Here is a 22007-nt window from a genome sequence, read left to right as displayed (position 1 = left end):
AGGCCTCTCCATACATCTCCAACCATCAGTGCTACCAAATCTGCCATGGTGGTCCATCGAGGGTCCCCAAATCTAAACCCCATAAAGCATAGTTGAAGCCACAAGAGTGTCAAAAAGCCACATCTTTGTTCGAGGTTTTTGAAACTGAGAGAGAGAGAGAGAGAGAGAGAGAGAGAGAGAGAGAGAGAGAGAGAGAGAGAGAGAGAGAGAGAGAGATGAAATGCAGTGTTATATTAACGTCTTGAAGATGCCAAAGTGACCTATGAGACCAAAAGTTACAATTGGTGGCTGTTTGTGAGCAGAAACAGGTGCGTGCAACATCTTCAGCTCACAGGTCTCTGCTGCTCCCTTGGGTGAGACTCAAGGCAGAGACAGGCAGATATCTCTAGATTGCTATTTGTTATTTCCCTCCTAATATGCACCATCTAGAGGACGGTCCCCCTTTTCTATTTTGGATGATGACATATGGGAAATTTCCAAGGATGGTGACATTATTATATGGGGGGATTTCAATGCTAGGACTGCTCATCATCAAACAATATTCTATGATACTTCAAAGGAGATGCTTAGGGAGGAGCTTGATGCTACAGAGATGGGCTTATACAGACTATCACAGGATGAGGAGCACACTGAGTATGGCAGATACTTGATAGATATGGGGATTGCACATGGATTGGCCATTTTGAATGGCCTACAGAGATTTCCTACATCGAGAGGTTTCACATGTTTTCCACACCGACATGGGCCTAGCATAGTGGATTATGTTATGGCCCAGCCATGTCTCATTCCATCCTTTCAAGATTTCATGGTGGGCACTAGGCCAGGTTGAGTAGCAGTTGATCATGCTATCTTGTCTTTTACTCTCACGTTTCAGTTCAGCATAGCTCCGCTAGGAGAGGTCTCCACACACACTCGGTATACCTTCATAGGGATACGGATTCCGTGTACATGGATGAGATATACAAGCAGCTATGCACTCAGGAGCCACGACTGCCACTAGATGAGCTCACTCAGATACTGACAGAGACGCTCCATGATGTAGCATTAGAGGCATATCCCCACAATCAGCCTACACAGAGATGCTCGGAGAGCATGCCCGAGGACAGCTGGTATAATGAGGAGTGTAGAGAGACAAGGATCATATTGCATAGGGAGGTGATCATGGGTACTACCACACATAGACAGTCACGGATTGTCTTTCGTCAGCTACTGCGACGAAAGAAGAGCTTATATATCTCAGCTAGTGGGGGATCTGTTTAAGCTGTATATGAGCCAGGACTCAGGCGAGGCATGGAGACTATTTCATGAGCATTCACCACCACCAACCATCACCTCAACAGAGACATGGGGGAAATATGCCACATCTCTCTACACAGCATCAAGGCAACCACCTTTGTCGGACCCACCAGAGACATGCCTTGAGACATGTACTTTCTTTATGGCTGAGAGGGTAAGGAAAGCCATTGATAGGATGAAGACAGAGAGAGCATATGACCATGATGGTCTGGAAGTAGAGCACTTCATCCATGCCAGGGATATGCATGCACAACTTCTTGTTATGATGTTTAATCAATCCATGTATGAGGGTTTTCCTGAGACTTGGAGTATGTCCACGATTGTACGTATTTTCAAATCAGGAGATCCTATGATTCCCAAAAATTACCGCACCATCATGGTTGGTCACACATTGGCTAGGCTATATGCATCTATTCTTGAGAGGGAGCTGAGTAAATGGGAACAGAGAAAGGGCATACGACCATCAAGGCAAGCAGGAGAGGCTTCTCCACTCTCGACCAGATTCTGACACTCAGAGCTATGATTGAGGAGGGTAGGCACCATGTCAGGAGAATCTACTTTAGCTTTGTTGATTTCCGCAAAGCTTTTGACACAGTGCCAAGAGCCAGACTTAAACACCGACTACAGGACATGAGAGAGAGAGAGAGAGAGAGAGAGAGAGAGAGAGAGAGAGAGAGAGAGAGATGAAATGAAATGTTATATTAAACGTCTTCAAAAGGCCAAAATGACCTAAGAAACCACAATCCTTGTGAATCTGATCCAATATCAGGGTACAAAAATAAAATGAAGTAAAGTGAAAGACTAAAACTAAAAGACTCAAATCGTCAGCCTGAAAATGATGATGATCATCATCCATCCCCGAGCATGCCCGACATCGGGCGTTGTCCGAGAAAGTATTGTATCAGTCACTGAAGAGCTTCATCAATGTCCACCTCTGTAAATAATCGTACTGGGCGTCTCCCATGTCGTGCTAGAATAGTCCTGATTCTCTGTCGGAAAGACAAAGCAGTCCTGATTCTCGTGCTAGAGAGAAAATGAAATGAAATGATATATTAACGTCTTCAAAAGGCCAAAATGACCTATGAGACCATCAGATACAAAGTGGTGAATCTAATACAATGTCTGAAGTACAAGTACAAAAAGTACTGAATGTAAAAAAAGAAAACTGAAAATGAAGTGTGAAATGTGAAAATGTGAGTAGGCCCTCAATGACACTCTGAGTGTCATGCTAGAGTGCCTCTGATCCTCTGCTGGAGTCTCCGTCGATGGAGTGTGCTCCTGTGTCTCGATCGTGGTCGTCTCGATCTCCCGAGCTCAGTCGCCCTGTCAATGAGGGTGCCTTTGGTATGAATGTGGGTACAACCCTGTGCTGGTGGTTGGTCTCCTGGCTCGCCCGATCCAAAGAAGTCTGTGATCTGTCTTTGTGACTGTCGTACTTCATGTCTCCTCAACAGACTATCTCTATGTCGGTGTAGCTCAAGTAGATATAAGCCAAGGCATCTCTGATCCTGATACCTCATGACTCTATCTAGGGGTCCAAAACCCTCCCTGAATAAGCAATGGAAGCGCCCTCGTATCTCATAATACACAGTGCAGTGGCATATGTAGTGTAGCTCTGTCTCTGGCTCTCTATCGCATAGCTAGCATATCCTTGACTTCGGTGGTATCCCTCTGAATCTGCCCGTCTCAATCTCCAGCTGGTGTGAAGATGTGCGAATCTGACCAATAGCACATCGCAAACCATGAGACAAATGAGTGTCCATGTAGCTCAGACGAATCACAAACCCATCTTCCGAAAGTTCGAGAAGATGCTCTTTGTAGAAAGCCATCTTCGTGCCCAACTCCTGCATTGGCTCTACCCATGTCCTCTTGGTGTCCAATTGTATAAGATCCTGACGAATGAGTCTAATGATCTCCGTCCGTGTGATTGGCAGGGAGGGTGCATCCAGGGAATACTGAAAAGGAGGCAATCTATCCATGTTGAAACCATGCCTCTGAAACCATGAGGTCATTTGCGCATACCAACATGATGCGTCTCCCTGCATCACTAACTGTCTAGAGGACTCAAGAGCCAATCTAGTATATTTGCCTCTACGTGTATCCCATAGATTGTGCATAAAGGACACTGATCTGGTAAGAGCCTCAATCTCTATAAGAGGGACGGCTACCTCCGCTCGAATAATCGCATGCGGTACGGAGGCCTTGGCTCTAATCATCTGGGATATCATAACTACCAAGGGTCTCTCCATGCTCCTCCAACTGTCATGATTCACCGATGGTCCCCAAACCTGGACCCCATAAAGCATAGCTGAAGCAACCAAAGTATCAAAGAGCCATAGCTTTGTTCGTGGTTCTTGAAACTGAACTTGCGAACACATCCTCTGTAGCCCTCCCAATGCCGCATAGGCTCTGGACAGTCTAGTCTCTGCTGCTCTCCTTAGAGTAAACCTCGGTCCTGTGAATACCACCCCCAGGTATGTATATTCATCTGTGTACTCCACAGTATCCTGACCATATACGAGTGTAGGTGCCAATCTCTTGACCCACTGTGGTGTGGTGTTAAACACCATAACCTTGGTTTTACCAAGGTTCACAGACAATCCACTATCCTCTGCAAAGTTGTGCAATGCATCCAACTATCTCTGCATGCCCTCTGGTGACTCTCATACAACACAATATCATCAGTTTATAACAATAAAGGGATCCATGTCCCTACTAGCTGAGCTCCTCTGTCGCCCTCTCTGTCAATGTAGTCAGAGACCTCATCTACATACATACCAAAAAGTGTAGGGGACAAAGGACACCCCTGTTTCACTCCAATAGTGGAATGAACAATGTCAGAAATCCCCTCAAGAGTGCGTACCTGGCCAGTCACTGAGCCGTATAAAGCCATGATCCCCCATATGATCTGTATGGGTTCTCCCAACTTCAGTAGCCTACGCATCAATCTGGCCCTCGACACTGTGTCAAATGCTTTGCGGAAGTCCACAAAGCAACAATACATCCGTCTTCCATGTGCCCGACCCTCCTCAATAATGGCTCTGAGTGTAAGAATATGGTCCAAAGTGGAGAAACCCCTCCTAAATCCAGCCTGTCCTGCTGCTCATATGCCCTCATTTTCTGCCCATTTACTCAGTTGCTGTTCAAGAATGGATGCATACAACCGTGCCAATGTGTGCCCTATCATAATAGTACGGTAGTTCCCTGGCACCGTGGCGTCCCTTGCCTTGAAGAGAGGTACAATAGTAGATAATCTCCAAGACTCGGGTAGTCCCTCACACATGACACGGTTAAACAACCGCGCAAGAACCTCTGATAGTAAATCTCTAGCATGTATCAAGTGCTCTGCCACCAAACCCTCATGATCATATGCTCTCCTAGTCCTCATCCTGTCAATGGCATTCTTCACCATCTCAGTGGTAAAGAAGGTACTAGTGGCTGGACATGGCTCTAGAGGGTCTGGTAATGGTGGTTGCCCAGGTACTGTATATAATGATGCTGCATACTGACCCCAAATCTCGGGAGAAGTAATCACTGGAGGAGGTGAGTGTTCATGGAAGAGACACGAGGCCTCACCTGAATCTCGACTCAAAAAGAGCTGATACAAATCACGTTCCATCTGGGCTAAAAAGGCCCGCTTCTTCCGTCGCACTAAACGTCGAAGGGCAATCCGAGACTATCTATATGTAATGATTCCAAGTATAAGCTTGCTCTGAATTCGAACTCTCATCTCTCTACACTCCTCATCATACCAACTATTCTGAGGCATGTTCCCAGAACATCTTCTTTGATCTGGCTGAGTGTGTGGGTATGCCTCTACTGCTGCCCCATGCAAGATCTCCGTCAATAGAGTGGTGATCTCCTCCACTGTATGTACAGGTTCGGCTGCCCACATCCGCTGTAAATCTCCTCCACATAGACTGAGTCCGTCTCTGGTATCTGAAAGGCGCTATACTGGAAAGAGACTGAAAAAGTTAGGAGAGCATGGTCACTGCTACTCCAACAGGTCTAGGTCCCATACTGAGATCCTGAATACTAGAGATGAAGCTCGGTGAAGTCATGACATAGTCCATTGTACTGGCCCCATGTCTGTGTGGAAAGCATGTGAATCCCCCAGACGAAGGAAAAATCTCTAGACCATTAAGTATGGCCAAACCATGCGTAGTCGTCATCTCCATGAGATATCTCCCATACTCTGTGTGCTCTCTGTCCAGCCCCATCTCCGATATATCCATCTCTCTAAGCATCTCCTCCAAGGTATCATAAAATACCGTTTGGGAGTTGGCCGTCCTGGCATTAAAGTCTCCCAAGAGAATGATATCTCCATCTCTAGTGAACTCCCATATGTCATTATCAAGTATAGAGAAAGGGGATTTCCCTCTAGGTGAGGTATAGACTGATGTGCTAGGGGGAAAGTAGCACACAACAATGTATAAGAATCTGCCCGTCTCAGCTCTCAGTCTCACCCACATGTATCTCGCCTGGTCATCTCTCCGGACAATCTGTATTAGCGGCTGCAACTCCTCCCTGAATAAGACTGCTACCCCTCCTGAACCTCGACTCCCATGCTGGGATCAAGTGTCTGGCCGACAAGCTGTCTCCCATGAATAACCAGAGAGAGAGACAGAGAGAGATGGCACAGAAAAGACGGGCGGAAAGACAGAGCAGTACACTTTCAACCCTTACAGTCTCCTCCAAACATTTGTATGCGCTAAAGCTTCTACTGCTCCTTCGAAACCGTGAAAGTATGGCTCAGCCCCAAAGTGTCTACCACATTGATGATGGTCAGGCATCCTTGTTTCTCTTCCAAGTTGCTCTCCGTAGCCATTCTCCCTACAACTGCAAAAGTAGTAGGTTCCATCAACATCAATAGACGGAGAAACTAACAAACCTGGGAATGGAGCAGAAACCAGTTTAGCAATGGCTTCATCTCCTTTGCCATCCTCACCATCTCTTGCTGGCCAGCATACTCTTTGTCAAATTGCACGTTGTTTAGAGCCCATATTCTCTGCCTCCCTCAATCCAGGTGCTGCCATCTTCATTGTCCAAGATGATCGTTGTGCACTGATTCGAAGAGGTGCGGCGCAACTTCCGGCCTCTGCCTCTCTTCCCTACTTGGCCAATCGACGACATTTTTGTGCAATTTTTCTTTGTCAAAAAAGGAAATTGCCACATGGTACCTCCCTCAATCCTCGACAGAGGACATCTCTCCATTATATGGAGAGAAGAGAAGTCTGTCAAGGGCTTTAGACTAAAAGGGCTGAGTCGCATCTCATGCAAGTGGGATGAGGAGTTTTGCCCAGAATAGAGAATCCACACTCTCCTCTGAATGCACATACCTCATAGAGGCCAATTGGTCTATATGCAATTGATGCCGTCTATGTATAAGACCAATTGTTGTGTGTACGTCAGCTGAGCCACTTGGTGACATCTTATGCAGTTTTTTGGCATCTTCTTATGACTTTACAGTTTTGAGCATCTTATTTGATGCAACTCGTGGCAGTTGATACATCTTATTTGAACTGTTGATTGTGGTGCAGTATCAGATGCTGTGGCTGCAACATTGGCAATAGCAGTTTGTGTTTTGGCGAGCTCGGATACCACTTAAAGGGAACAGTGAGGGGTGCACGGAGAGGGGGGGGAGAGAGAGAGGAGAGTGCACAGGATGTGGGTGGAGCTCTCTGAAACAGCATAACACGCTCCATCTTCTGTTGTGTAGAGACAAAGAATGAAGTTAAGGTTAGAGGTTAGGAAGGTGGGCAGCCAGCCAGGGCACAGTGGCCCTTTACGCAACTCTACGCCCATGAAGAAAAGCATCAAGATACAAAATTTCCAGGCACAATCACGTTAAATTTGCAAATCATAGAAGCTCATTGATTGTTGAGATGACAAGCAATTTCACAGAGTTTCCCTACTCCAACAATTGCTCTGTTTACAACATCCATCCCAAAAAAAACTGGGCTTTCAAATTTCAGATAAAAGAATTTGCTTCTGTCAGAAACATGCAGCAGAGTGTTCCCTTTTTTTTGCACCAGGCATGTTGAAAAATATGTAATACAATGTGCTATCTTTATTATACACATGTCGGCTTTCAAGTTTCAGATAATTGCTTTTGTCAGTTGCACCAGGAAATCACGACTCCTGTTTCAGATATGTAATACAATGTGATATCTTTATTATACATGTGCCCACCATTCTTTGGGGTGTAATGCGAGATCAATGCTGTCTATATGTGATCCAGAGGCTCTGCCGTGTGGTTACAAGTGATCAGAAGCTCCTTGAACTCCACATACATTGAGTGTAACTCTCATCATATATCTTTCAAATGTATATGGTTGGCCTCATATGACCTAGACGACGCGTAGTATCAAGCACCTACCACAGATGTCAAACTTTGCCACATTCACCATTATGAGGAGTCTGTACCCTGAAGCTCTTGGCACATGCTTTCAACAACCAAATCTGGGTTATCAAAATTGTGATGCACAACTCTCATGACCATCAGCCTCCTCCTTTCAGCAATTCTTTTGTCTGATATCCCTGACAGACATTCTAGGGGCTATGGCCATTGACATCAGCTCTTGGAACAGAAGCTTGCAAGCATAAGGAATATGGACCTGTGCCATAATACCAGAACAGCATCAGTAAACAGCAGAAAATAAAATATTGAAGATTGCATACATAAATTAAGTGCTCACCTGTACAATCTCTGTTTTGTCCTTGCAACCCCGGCATTCGAACATGCTTTTCTTCAGGTTTGCAATCGCCATCAAACCACAATGTTCACAAACATGAATCCTAAATGCATCACTTTGATCAAATAGCCTTTCTTTTAGGAAATGAGCAGCTCCATGAGCTATCATACAATCACGCTCCATTTCCCCAAATCGCAGCCCTCCATCTCGAGATCGCCCTTCAGCCGGTTGCCGTGTTAGAATCTGGACAGGCCCACGACTTCGAGAATGTATTTTATCATCAACCATGTGCTTCAATCGCTGATAGTATGTAGGTCCTAAAAATATCATGGCATTTAGCCGTCGACCAGTATGCCCATTGTACATTGTTTCAAATCCCCTCATTTGATATCCACACTTGTGCAAGGCTTTGCTTATGTTGTCCACCTAGACAAGCATTGCAGCCAGTGCATCAGAAAGCACAGCATTTAAACCTCTTGAAACACATACAACATGCTGCAGAGTGCAAGACACTCTTAAGCTCATGTTTAGAATATTTAAATATGAGAATTTACAGTGATATCTGTAAAAGGTGTTGCATCTCCCTCCTTGCCCATGTGAGCAGCTAATTTTCCCATAATACATTCAATAAGTTGCCCGATTGTCATTCGAGACGGAATGGCATGAGGGTTCACAATGATATCAGGAGTTATTCCCTCCTGTGTCCAGGGCATATCTTCCTGGGTGTAGGTCATTCCCACCGTTCCTTTTTGGCCATGGCGACTGCTGAACTTGTCTCCTATCTGGGGTATGCGGATAGATCTGACTCTTATTTTTACAAATCGCAAGCCATCCGCATTTGTAGTCAAAAGAACCTAGCAATTCAGAACTGAGTAATGAACCAAGAACACAACATTATAACCACAATTTAGAGAAAGCTCAACACCTCCTCTGTACCTGATCCACCATCCGACTCTCGCTGTCATGTAAGCAGGTGCTCTGATCCCGCTTTGAGTACTGCTGTGCTTGTGTGCCGGTATCATCCTGTGGAATAGGAGTTGTTTTGCCAATAATCACATCCTCTCCCGATACCCTCGTACCCGGAGGAGGTAAGCCATCAATGTCTAGCTTATCATAGGATACATGCCGCATGCACTGCATTCAAAAAAATGATGCTATCAATAAATTCATTGGAAGTCAACAACTAGCCAACCATTTAAGAACCAACGTCTTTAACAATAGACCCACTTGAGTTTGCTCTTTAGTGGGGCGCTCAAATTCCTCCATCAATGTCCCTTGCTTTCTTTCTTCATCCCTGCCGCAAAACAAACAAACTACCTCTTTTGAAACCAAAGCAGCCAACAGAAAGAAGTTTTCTTCTTCTTTGAATGCACAAAAGAGTACACTCAAAATTACCTGTAGGATCTGTAAAATATAGACCTGAAGAATCCACGGTCAATAGACGATTGATTCATGATTACAGAATCCTCTTGATTGTACCCTGAGTAACAGGCAATCCCAACAACCGCATTCTGGTAGCAAATTCTAAAGGTCAGTGCTGCTCATGAAATGATTGCACTTATCACAATGCATTTGCCACAGCCTTCACATACAATTCCTGCTGGAAGCTGCCGGAAATGTAAATGCTCCATTGCACGAGTTGCCAATGGTTTTTGAGGATAATAAAGAACATAAACCAGGGTGTCCTACGCAGAGAAAGACAGATTCATATCGCTAAGGTTAGAAAAGCACCTGCTTTACTGACACTTTCCAATATTTCAAGTTTAATAGTAAACAGAATACGTCTCACTACCATTCGCAATTGATAGTTAGTAACATAAATCCCCATAGCCTGCTTGCCCATTGCTGATTGATAGGTGTTTCGAGGAGACTAGATGACAACAGAAAAGTTGCGAAGTGAGATTCATAGGCATAATCTGAAGACATGGTGAAACACAGTTAAAGCGGTGTACCTGGTTATGGTCAGGAAATGGAATAATCGATGCACAAACTCCTAGTATCATAGAGGGATGTATTTCACAATGTGTGTAGGTGTTAGAATAAGCTTCTTTTGGGAAGAGCCTTGCATTCACGAGATCCTAAACTCCGAAATCAAATTCAATACTTAGACATAAATCACAACATGACAAGCCAAGTATATGCAGCCAGTGGAGCACCTGAATTGTCATTGAAATCATGGTTGTCTCCTCCTCCTCTGAATCAATATACTCTATGAAACCTTTTGCAACCAGATCATTCCATCCAAGTTCTGTTGTTTCCTGCACTCCCACTAACACACAAATGAGAGAGAAACAAATAATAGACAGCCTTCCGTGGTTAACAAGTTGAAAACAAACTTCCTCTGCTCATTCAGATGACTAGACCTTTTGCTGTAAGGCCCTGATATCGGACTTCTTAATGAGCAGACGTTGCTTCTCCACAATAAAAAGCGGCCTACAGCAACGCCCATAATCTGTATACAATCGTAGCTCCTTCAACATAATGTCTCTGACAACCCCAACTTCAGGACTGAAGTCCAGCTGTCAATTCGCACATAATGCAGCTTAAACCATGACTTGAACAGACACGAGAATACTTATGAGCTAAATCAAAGCAAAATCTTCATGCAAAAACCAGCAAAAATTACCCGTTGTCGCAACTCCCGTAGGATCCGCACAAGAAGCTCAGGTTGGTGGTGAACTCCTACCCAGCATCCATTCACAAAGATCTTGGTTGCTTGGGAAATGACAGCAGGGGATATTTCCTGATTGTTTACAACATAATTAATCTTATGTTCCCTCCTACAGCATAAGGACCACTTTAAAAACGTACCTCACCTCACAGTTTTCTGTGCCCCATTCCTCCAAAGACTCCAATACAAGATTTGCTGCTGACCCCACAGTTATGTATGACATAAGTGCCAAATTTTTTACGAGGCCACAGGCCTACAGCAGCACTACAAGTTAGTATAGCATCACTAGTAACCAGTAAAATCTCCATCCTGCCATTGTACCTGTCCTTCTGGAGTTTCTGCAGGGCAAATCATTCCCCAATGTGAATTGTGTAGTTGGCAAGGCTTTGCCAATTTCCCTGCCCATAGACCAAGAAAGGCTAGGTAAACCCTTGTGAGGGAAAAATACATATTCCATCACAAGTATTCCATTCACCTTCTCGACCAATTGGAGAATTTAGCCTCCGAAGATGCGACAAAGTAGACGCATAGGTTAGACGGTTCAACACCTGCACATCATCAAAATCATGTCTGATAATCTAAAGGTTTTTCATGTCAATTCAATCACAATTATTAATACAGACCCACCTGAGAAACACCTGCACGTACACCAGCTGTGTTTGCTTGGCCCCAGTTTCCAGTGGCTAACGAATACTTAAAACCATCCGTGATTGTCTTTGCTTTTACAGCGTATTCAAGGTTGATCTCTTTCCCGTTATCAACACACTGTGATAGCCAAGGAGAAATTAGGAAACTAGACTGCAAGGAAACTTGGGTGAAGCTTAACAAAGGTCAAACCTTCTGCAAGTAATTGCGAACATCCTTGGTAAGCTTTCGGAACAGCTGTAACAACAAGAAAGGCATAAAACTCTCAACAAGCTGAATGAGACCATTGATCTATTGTGCTCATAGCAGTGTCAGCTACAAACCAAAATCAACTTTAAAGACGATCATGCTGTCCTAAAAAATTGCAAGCAAGCGACGAACATACCAGAACAGAGGAAAAATTTTACGCCAAAGCCAACAAACAAGCATATGCATCTGTAAGTTCTATCAACAGCATGTACCATGCGAAAAAGCCCTCCAAGCAAAGGACCTGCAAGATCAAGCCTTTTATTTCCATAGTGATCACGGTCATCTTCAGTATGCCGCCCCAGCGCACAAAGTAGGAGGCGATGTATGATATAACTAAACATTGATATAGCTAGACAATTTGAGACACCAGCAACAATAACAAGCTTAAAAATTTGAGATTGAAGCAACAAACTGCATAAAACAGAAGCAAAATATGTACCCAAAAAAGTAGACTTTTTTGGTCTCACAGAACTCGCCTATACCAGCATGAGGAAGCATCTCATTCTGCAAAATTTCATTCGCATACCTGCACTTTTTGAATACAGAATCAGTATGAGTCAATACATTAAGCGTCTATCTATAAATAATTTGTATGTACAGATGTGAGAAAATTTCAGTAGTGCCAAGGTTGAATAATGAAGAAAGTGATTACTTTATACGCTTCTCCCTAGAAACGCCCACAGTAGATCCACGTTTCCCAATATAATCAAGGGCGACCTGTCGGAAGAAATTGAAGAAAATGCTGAAAAATCACCTACAACTGACAATTCCCTGTTGGCCAAACAATCGAGAATACCTGCTGACTCTGGATGACAAATGCTTCTTCAATCGATGGCCTCAGAAGCTCCATCATGGCAGTGTCACTTAAATCATAGCAGATATGTTCTAGTATGTCTTTATCAGCTACAAATCCCAGTGCCCTGAAAACTACAAATATGGGTATTTCTGCTCGGATATACGGTAAGGTTGCACGAATATGTTGACCAGACAAGCCCTGTCAAAGAAACCAAGAACTTCATGGATATAAAGACATCTTGCTCTGTAAAGCATCTGTCTCTAGAAGTTTGGTTTCTTCAGGTAAGCAATAAAAAAATTTGGAGGAAATTTGAGACGCACCCCGTTTGGACCAGCCCTTGACAACATGCGTACAAACATGCTGCTTGCAGGTTTGTTTTGATTTTCAGCCATGGATCTAACTTCTGCTACGTATGCATATTTTCTTGGTTGCGGCTTTTTGAACACATACACATGATTTGCGCTCATTTTTTCCTGAGCAATCAAAACCTTCTCACTTCCATTAACTATAAAATATCCCCCCTGATCATATGGGCATTCCCCAAGCTCAGTAAGATCTTTATCATTGTAATTGAGCAAGTTGCAAAAACTTGACTGAAGCATTATGGGGACCTGTAACACCAACCAAACAAACCATTCCTGAGACTCACTTTCAGTAACAAAAATCCGTAGTTGCCAACTTCAACTCAAACTTGAGACGTCAAGGCTTGAAATAAAAAGCACTGAAATCTAACCCTATGTCTGAATCATGTTAGACCAACCAAACAATCCACTTCTGAGGCTTAATTTCAGAAACAAAAAACTAATATTGACTATGGGGACCTGTAACACAAACCAAACAATCCATTTATAAGCCTTACTTTCAATGACAAGAAAAATTCATGTAGGTTGAACCTAGATAATAAAGCAGAAGTTTAGACCCTAAAACTCTCTTCGCTTCCCAAACAAGCTTTTCCTTGGAGAGATTTTATGGCCATCATGTCTCATACCTTGCCAATATAAAGCTTTTGAAAATCTTCACTTTCTACCTCCTCTTCTCCATCATCCCCTTTCTTTATGACATGCTTTGTTGCATCCACATAGAGTGGGGCAGAGTATGTCAAATTCCTGAGCCTTGCTTCCTTCGGGAATAAAGTAGCCGTTTCTCCATCAGATTCTGCCATAACTGGCTTGCTAATATAAATCTGTCCAAAGCTTATTTTATAAGTTGCCTGCAAAACAGATCCACAGAAACGTCAGGTCAGCTAAGTTTTTGGACTAAATCTCGATGATGATACTGTCATCTTCATAGAAATGAAATGAAATGAATTTTTATTTACAGCTTCAAAAGGTTTCAAAGCAATATGAGACCAGAAATATCATCATATGATTCATAAGTCCAGTATAGAAGATACAAAAGACTAAGAGTTACAGAGATGCCTCAATGGTGGCAGCATAGACATTTTGATGCTACAGGAGCACTATAAGTGACTGGGCCACTTCTCAAGCATAAGTCAATACCCTCGGTACCAGCACCAAGTACCCACAGTACCTCAGCATCTCAATGCCAGACCCAGCTTTAGTTCCATATATAAGTGACCCTTGGGGTCACTTCTCAAGCATAAGTCAGTACCCTCAGTGCCAACACCAAGTACACGCGGTACCTCAGCATCTCCACCGTTTTTGCACCAGATCAGCCTAGGCCCTACAACACCCCATCAGCACCAGCGTTTTTTCAGTTTCAGCCATAACACGTCACAAATCCAGCCATCAGTACCAACATTTTTAGTTTTCAGCCCAAGACGGCAGATCAGCCAGCATTTTCAGATTTCAGCCCTAGCCTCATCGTTAGATCGCAGTTCCAAGCCCGATTAGCCCTAGCGTTTTCAGTTTTCAGCCTTTAGCCTCGCAGATCCAAGTATCTACACTAAGATACCATCAGCATCTAGGACCATCGTATCAGCATTTGTGCAATCTAAAGCAAATACCTCTAGCGATAGAGAGGGGGGGGTCCTTGGAGGGGGGTTTGGGACCCCATCCGGTGTTAGTCTTATTTCTCCCTCTATCACTCACAACCTTCACTCACAGTATCATTCTCTCTTCTCTCTTGAGTCTTTGCACATCTCTCATGAAGTAAAAGGAACCTTGAGTATGCACTGAGCACTCATCCTGAGCATTCACCCTCAATCACTTCCGCTGCACACTACAACTTTACTACATGGCTCATAGCTAGGTTGGTAGCTGGAGACTGCGGGCCAAGTTTTGCTTTGACTAGATCAGTGCGAAAAGGCTGCCCCTTGGCCCCTTTCCTCTTCTTATTCTTTGTAGAGGCTCTGGGTATGTACTTGATAGCAAAGGAGGTGGGGCTACGGGTACTATAGCTTCCAATGCGGGAAGAGGACTTGCTTGATGCAGAGTTTGCTGATGATATTGGGTTATATGTGCATGGCGAGGAGGCTATTGCAGGCTTGGAAACTCCAAGCAAGAAATCAATAGCGACACACGAACAAAAAATGCAAAATCATTGAACTTGATAGAGAAATGAAATGTTATATTAACATCTTCAAAAGGCCAAAGTGACCTATGAGACCAGAAAGTTACAATGTGGTGGATCTGATACAAAGTCAGAGTCAGAGTAACAAGATGACAACAATGACAAAAATGAAATGACAAAAGTCACAATAAAATACTATGGAATCCTAAACTACTAGGTGTGAACAGCAGCTAGCTGGGGTAGCTACATCACAAGAGATCCAGCATCGGTCGCTGGCGGATCTCATCAATCTCCTCCATGGTTAGTAGTCTGACCGGGCGTCGTGCATGTCGAGCCAAAGTGATCTGAATCCTCTGATGCAGCCTCCGTCGATGCTGTGTAGTCCTCCGCAGTCGTGGGCGTCTGGATCTTCCAAGCTCAGTCGCTCGGTCGATCAATGTGCCTCTGGTGTGAGACGACGAGCTCTGCTATGGTAGTAACTCCTCCGGGTGTCCAGTGGCAGCTCTAAAGAAATCTGTGATCTGTCTCTGGGACTGGCTAGCCTCTCCTCTCATCAGGCTCTCTCTGTGTCTGCGTAGCTTGAGCAAAAACAAACCCAAGCATCTCTGATCCTCGTACTGCATGACTCTGGAGAATGGTCCAAAGCCCTCTCTGAACAAGCAATGGAAGCGGCCTCGTATCTCGTAGTAGACGGGGTAGTGGCATGTGTAGTGCAACTCTGTCTCAGGCTCGATGTCACACAGGGGGCATGTCCTGGCCTCTACTGGTACTCCGCTGTATCTCCCAGTCTCGATCCGCAGCTGGTGTGAAGATGTACGTATCTGGCCGATAGCACATCGTATCCCATGAGACAAGTGGGTGTCCATGTATCTCGGCCTCGTCACAAAGCCATCAACCGTAAGTTGGAGGAGATTCTCTCTGTAGAAAGCCATCTTCATGCCCAGCTCTTGTGCTGGCTGTATCCATGTCCTCCTGGTGTCTAGCTGAGTCAAGTCCTGGCGGATGAGCCTGGTGATCTCGGACTGTGTAAGAGTCAGAGAGGGTGCACATCCAGTGAGTACTGGAAGGGAGGCAATCTGTCTATGCTGAACCCATGCGCCTGAAACCATGATGCCATCTCCCCATACCAGCATGCTGTATCTCCCTGCATGGCTAACTGTCGAGAGGACTCAAGTGCAAGGCGAGCATATCTGTCTCTGGGAAGTTCCCACATGCGGTGTATGAAGGAGACTGATCTGGTGAGCGCCTCAACCACTAGTGGGGGGGCACCTAGCTCTGCTCAAACAATAGCACGTGGTACTGAGGCCTTGGTTCTAATGAGCCGCGAGATCATAGAGACCAGAGGCTTCTCCATGTCCCCCCATCCATCACTGCGGCCTGTCCTCCCGTGATGATCTAATGAAGGTCCCCAAATCTCAGCTCCATAAAGTAATGCAGAAGCCACCAGAGTGTCAAAGAGCCAGAGCTTCGTCCTAGGCTCCTGAAACTGAACCTGTGAACACATCCTTTCCAATCTACCCAATGCTGCATGGGCTCTGGTCAGTCTAGTCTCTGCTGCCCTCCTCAATGAAAATGTTGGCCCACTAAAAACCTCTCCAAGGTAAGTGTACGCATCTGTATACTCCACAGTCGCATGGCCATATGTGAATGCTGGTGCTGACCTCCTGATCCACCGTGGGGTGGTATTAAATACCATGACCTTGGTTTTACCAAGGTTGACGGACAAACCACTTTCCTGAGCAAACCTATTCAAAGCATCCAAGTGACGTTGCATCCCCTCCGAAGAGTCGGAGATCAACACAATATCATCAGCATATAACAATAATGGAATCCATGTCCCTGCCATCTGTGCACCTCTATCACCATCTCTCTCAATGTAGTCAGAAACCTCATCCACATACATACCAAATAGAATAGGAGAGAGCGGGCAGCCCTGCTACACCCCAATAGTGGAGTGAATCGGGGTGGATAGACCCTCTGAGGTGCGTACCTGCCCCACTACTGACCTGTATAATGCCATGACCCCCCAAATGAGCTCTGTAGGTACTCCCATCTGCTGTAATCTGCGCATCAATCTAGCTCTAGGCACTGTGTCAAAAGCTTTGCGGAAATCCACAAAGCTACAATAGATCCGTTTCGCACGCGATCTACCCTCCTCAATGATGGCTCTGAGTGTCAAGATATGGTCAAGAGTAGAAAAACCCCTCCTGAACCCTGCCTGCCCGGCTACGCGTATCCCCTCCCTCTCTGCCCATCTACTCAGCTGCTGCTCAAGAATGGATGCGTACAACCGTGCCAATGTGTGTCCAATCACGATAGTGCGATAATTCCCAAGCTCCATAGGGTCTCCCGACTTGAAGATGGTACAATAGTAGATAGGCTCCAAGTATCAGGCAAGCCCTCACACATGGCACGGTTAAACATCACTGCTAGAAGCTCTGCTAGTAGATCTTTGGCATGTGTGAAATGCTCAGCCACTAAACCATCATGATCGTAAGCTCTCCCAGTCCTCATCCTGTCAATGGCCTTCCTCACCATCTCTGCGGTGAAAAAAGCACATGTGTGGGGGCATGGATCGGGGGGGTCGGGAAGGGGGGGCTGCTCAGGAACTGTGTACAAAGATGATGCGTGCTGGCCCTAGTCCTCTGTAGAAGTGATGGCGGGGGAGGGAGAGTGCTCCTGAAAGAGCCGCCATGCCTCACGTGAATCCTGACTCAAGAACAACTGATATAGATCTTGCTCTAGCCGAGCCAAAAATGCCCTCTTCTTCCGCCGCACTAGGCGTCGGAAGTCAATCTGTGACTGTCTGTGAGTGATGTCCCCCAAAAGCACCTCCCTTTGAAGTCTAGCTCTAGTGTCCCGACATTCCTCATCATACCAACCGTTCTGGGGCATGCTCCCCGAGCGGCGTCTCTGCTCAGGTTGCGTATGTGGGTATCCCTCTGCTGCTGCATCATGTAGTGTCTGTGTCAATATAGTAGTAAGCTCCTCCAGAGGTCGCCCTGGCTCCTCTGTGCATAGGCGTCTGTAGATCCCATCTATGTATACAGAGTCTGTCTCCCGCGTGAAGGTGTAGCGAGTAGGGGTTGCTGTCCGTAGCCTGTGTGCTACACTAAATTGAAAGGAGATGGCCATTGACACAAGAGCATGATCCACTGCGACACCAACAGGTCTGGGTCCAATTGTGAGATCCTGGATACTAGAGATGAGGCTCGGCTGTGCCATGACATAGTCCACTGTGCTGGCTCCATGTCTGTGTGGAAAGCATGTAAAACCCCCTGAGGCAGGAAATCTCTCTAGGCCATTCAAGATGGCCAATCCATGTGCAGTCCCCATGTCTATCAAGTGTCGTCCATACTCAGTGTTCTCCATCTTGTGATAGTCTGGATAGGCCTGTCTCTGCAGCATCCAGCTCTCTCAGCATCTCCTCTAAAGTATCATAAAATACTGTCTGATGATGGGCAGTCCTAGCATTGAAATCCCCTAGAATGATGATGTCACCATCTCTAGAGAACTCCCATATGTCATCATCCAAAATAGAGAAAGGGGACTATCCTCTGGGTGGTGCATACACTGACGTGCTCGGGGGAAAGTAGCAAATAGCAATGTAAAGATATCTGTCTGTCTCTGCTCTCAGCCTCACCCACATGTACCTAGCTTGCTCATCTCTGCGGGCTATATGTATCAATGGCTGCAACTCCTCCCTGAATAACACTGCCACTCCTCCTGATCCCCGCCCTCTGCGCTCTGATCGTTCTCCTGTCTATAGGCAGTCTCCCATCTATATCCACTGATGTGAGGCATAGACTGCCCATGGGCCTGATGTGTCTCAGAGTAGAAGACGATGTCTCTTCCCCTGAAACTATCCTCAAAGGCGCCCACATCAAGTCGCATAGATCCATTACAATTCCACGTGGCAACTTTGAGGGTGGTCCCACGGGTCTCGCACCGTCATGTGGAGCGCCGCTCTACAATCACAACCCGGCCATCTCTGTAGAAGTCCGTCTTTCCCTTCTCCCTTGCCGCTTGAATCTCTGGCATTACCTCTCTCATATGCGCAAGCTGTGTGAGAGTGAAGTCATCTCCAAGGAATATGCCCGTTTTCTTTAGTGTAGGACGCTTCTTCAAGAAGTCCTTCTTTGCCTCCATGGATGGGAAACGGATGATTAGAGCTCTCCCTTTTGAAGTCTCCCCATTGCCTCGTGTCTTCTTCCCCACCCTCCATGCCTTTGTATGAGTAGCCTCACTACCCATCATGCGGAGAAGTTCTTCAACTTCCCCTTCCACATCATCTCGGTCTTTTAGACTGGTTACTCTTATATGCAAAGCTCTATTTTTCCTTCGTTGTTCTTCTTCTAGAGTCATGTTGATGATTGTAGGAGTGGGGACAGATGTGGTTTCTTTTCCCTTGCCTTTCTTAGCGACTTCTATCCACTTCTCGGCCTCATCCGCCTTCTTTTGCGTCTTCGTGATCGCATCCATCCACGAAGACGTCTTTACCATCTTTTGTTTCTCCTCCTCTTTGATCATCCGTACTTGCTCTTTGATGACCTTGATTTCCTCTACTACCGAAGGCTGGAATTCCCCCTCCTCTAGTCCACTGCTCGCTCTATCGGCAAGTTCTCGCTTGAGAGCTGAGACCTCTTCTTTAAGTGCTTTGGAGTCCGCCTTAATTGCTTGTAGCTCTGCGTGCAGGTCCTCTTTCTCTTTCTTCCACTGCGCGCCTTCGTTGAGAAACATTTGAAGAAGGTTGGCCTTCTCTTTCCACCATCCCTCCATATCGGCTTTCCAGTCTTTCATCTCCCTCTCCATTTGTGTAATCCGCTTGTTTGTAAGCACAAAAGTTGCCTTCGGATGGGGCTTACATACCGGCGAAGCATTCATTACGTCCATCAAAAATAAAAAATACAATCTGCACTTCTGCCAAGTCAACCCCCTATGTCCACATCACACATACATCCCTGTCCCGCATGATGCATACATGTGTGTTCCCCATATCAATCATACATTTTTGATTTTCTGCAATTTTTGCAATTTCCTATCAATGCTGCAAATTATTTAAATCTTGAGATTCTGAACTTTCCCTGCAGGAAATCTGAAAATCTGAAAAATGTGAATCTGAAATTGTCTGCACTGTAATGCACCTGCGGGTTTGGGGGGGGTGGGGTAGGTGGGGCGCAGTTCAGACGCTAGTAATCCCGTGTGGTGGGGGGTTGGGGGTGGCGGCGCACTGTCACAACAGGGGGGGGAGGGCGCAGTCCAGCTGAACAGCAGGGTGCAGCCCAGGTGGCGCGCAAGCAGCAGCAAGCAAGTGGCGCGGGTCAGCAGCAGGCAGTTGGCGCGCGTCAGCAGCAGGTAGCAGCAAACAAGTGGCGCGCAGGCAACAGCAAGCAGGTGGTGCAGGTCAGCAGCAGGCAGTTGGCGCGCGTCAGCAGCAGGCAGCACACACACAGAGAGAGAGAGAGAGAGAGAGAGAGAGAGAGAGAGAGAGAGAGAGAGAGAGAGAGAGAGAGAGAGAGAGAGAGAGAGAAATGAAATGTTATATTAACGTCTTCAAAAGGCCAAAATAACCTATGAGACCAATCTGTTACATGGTGAATCTAATACCATGTCTGGTAAGAGAGAGACACTGCACGACGGAGTTCAAAGCCAAGATGCATTGGCCCAAAAGACTAGCGGCCCTTTCAGTATTTCTTTATTATTGCTTCGCAAAGGTACAACTCCCTAAGCATCCAACTCTCTAAGACTCTGCGTCCAGATGCTCTCTAGAGACTGACCCCAGGGGTCCTTATAAACAGGACAAGGGATGCCCAAAAGCAAAGCCCCAAAGCATCACACCCAAAATCACTGGCTCCCAAAAGCATCTGATCCCAAAATCTCAAGCAAAAAGCTGCCAAAACCAGCCGACGCAGAACGAGGAAATCCGTACAGTCTGCCACATCAACATGTTAGGGCAATTTACGAAAATCTGTCAGTAGCCTTAACGCTTTGATTTTTCAGCTTTAGGCCCCTCGGCCAGTGCCCATAAGTCGGTAAGGGTAGGTTTTTATTTAAAACCCTAACCCCTTCTGATTAGACCCCTCAACGACTCCTCTTGGGTTCAGTTCTTCTTGTTCTCTCGTTGGGTGCACCACGTCACAAACTTGTGACAAAACCCCCTTCTTAAAGAATTGTAATTGCCCTCGATTATGCCTGCAAAACAGCCAAAGAACAAAAACTTTCTTCAGTAGACGCTGACTCTATGTACCCATGCACTGGACTCCACAAATCCAGCACTTCTACAAAGACATCCGTCATTGATCAATCACATTTCTGTCGAAGGCCTCACATACAAATCATGATCATTGAAACCTATTTAGCAATCACATCCAGACTACGTTGATCTTTTCACGGATGTCTTGATCTACTATTCTCGTTGTTACTATCCACATTCAGATCCTTTCTTTTCATATTTCAAGTAAACCATGCCCTTTAGGCTTGACCATCCCCACAAGACAGTACATTCACAGAGTATGCAATTCACAAAATCACACACTTATATCACATTGAACACTCTGTTTCAATCACTCAATCTAGCCACCTCATCGCATCCACAACTCTTGATGCCCCTAGATCCCTATGCAGCCATCTCATTCTTTCGGAACTCTTGATGCACTCGCAACAATATCCGAACATCTCATCTAGATAGAAATCTTGATGCACTAGAATCACATTCATTTCACATTCACTTAGGCATCACATCCAAATCTCACTAACTCTAACAGATGTCTAGTCCTATGGGATACGATGTGCTATTGGTCACATGCGCACATCATCGCATCAGCTCGAGATTGAGACAAGCAGATTTAGGAGAGTACCAGCAGAAGGTAGGATATGCCAGTTATGTCATATAGAGCCAGAGATAGAGTTACATCACATTTGTCATTGTCCGGTATACTATGAGATACTAGGCCGCTTTCACTGTCTATTCAGAGAGGGCTTTGGACCGTTGGCTAGAGTCATGAGATATCAGGATTAGAGATGCCTCCGGTTGTTTTTGCTAGAGCTGTGCTGACACAGGAAAAGTCAGACTAGGTAGTGGGAGACATTCATAGAGGGAGATCATTGACTTCTTTAGAGCAGGGACTCAGCAGCTGGATGAGCATGCTTCACATCAGACTTCAGAGACCTTCTACCAGAAGTG

General features: G+C 45.6%; 1 protein-coding gene across 1 annotated transcript in view; it reads right to left on the bottom strand.

Annotated features, from left to right (window-relative positions):
• Positions 1-7348: 7348 nt before the first annotated feature.
• LOC147455403 (DNA-directed RNA polymerase II subunit RPB2-like) overlaps positions 7349-22007 on the bottom strand; it is a 50931-nt gene continuing 36272 nt past the window's right edge. The window contains exons 2-24 of the mRNA XM_086514180.1: positions 13341-13562; positions 12673-12963; positions 12353-12550; positions 12209-12273; positions 11996-12082; positions 11769-11889; positions 11500-11544; positions 11290-11427; positions 11138-11210; positions 10984-11060; positions 10808-10915; positions 10618-10734; positions 10355-10510; positions 10148-10249; positions 9944-10069; positions 9784-9861; positions 9584-9676; positions 9387-9502; positions 9219-9285; positions 8928-9125; positions 8546-8845; positions 7995-8417; positions 7349-7913 (exon numbers count right to left, since the gene is read on the bottom strand). Coding sequence (XP_086370306.1) covers positions 7812-7913; positions 7995-8417; positions 8546-8845; positions 8928-9125; positions 9219-9285; positions 9387-9502; positions 9584-9676; positions 9784-9861; positions 9944-10069; positions 10148-10249; positions 10355-10510; positions 10618-10734; positions 10808-10915; positions 10984-11060; positions 11138-11210; positions 11290-11427; positions 11500-11544; positions 11769-11889; positions 11996-12082; positions 12209-12273; positions 12353-12550; positions 12673-12963; positions 13341-13562 — 3303 coding nt within the window. The 3' untranslated portion in view covers positions 7349-7811. The remainder of the gene's footprint in view (positions 7914-7994; positions 8418-8545; positions 8846-8927; positions 9126-9218; positions 9286-9386; positions 9503-9583; positions 9677-9783; positions 9862-9943; positions 10070-10147; positions 10250-10354; positions 10511-10617; positions 10735-10807; positions 10916-10983; positions 11061-11137; positions 11211-11289; positions 11428-11499; positions 11545-11768; positions 11890-11995; positions 12083-12208; positions 12274-12352; positions 12551-12672; positions 12964-13340; positions 13563-22007) is intronic.

This window comes from Adiantum capillus-veneris, chromosome 6 (genome assembly GCF_014529385.1).
Source record: "Adiantum capillus-veneris isolate H3 chromosome 6, ASM1452938v2, whole genome shotgun sequence".
NCBI lineage: Eukaryota > Viridiplantae > Streptophyta > Polypodiopsida > Polypodiales > Pteridaceae > Adiantum > Adiantum capillus-veneris.
Note: the sequence above shows the minus strand (reverse complement) of the source record. Positions and strands in the feature narration are given on the sequence as shown.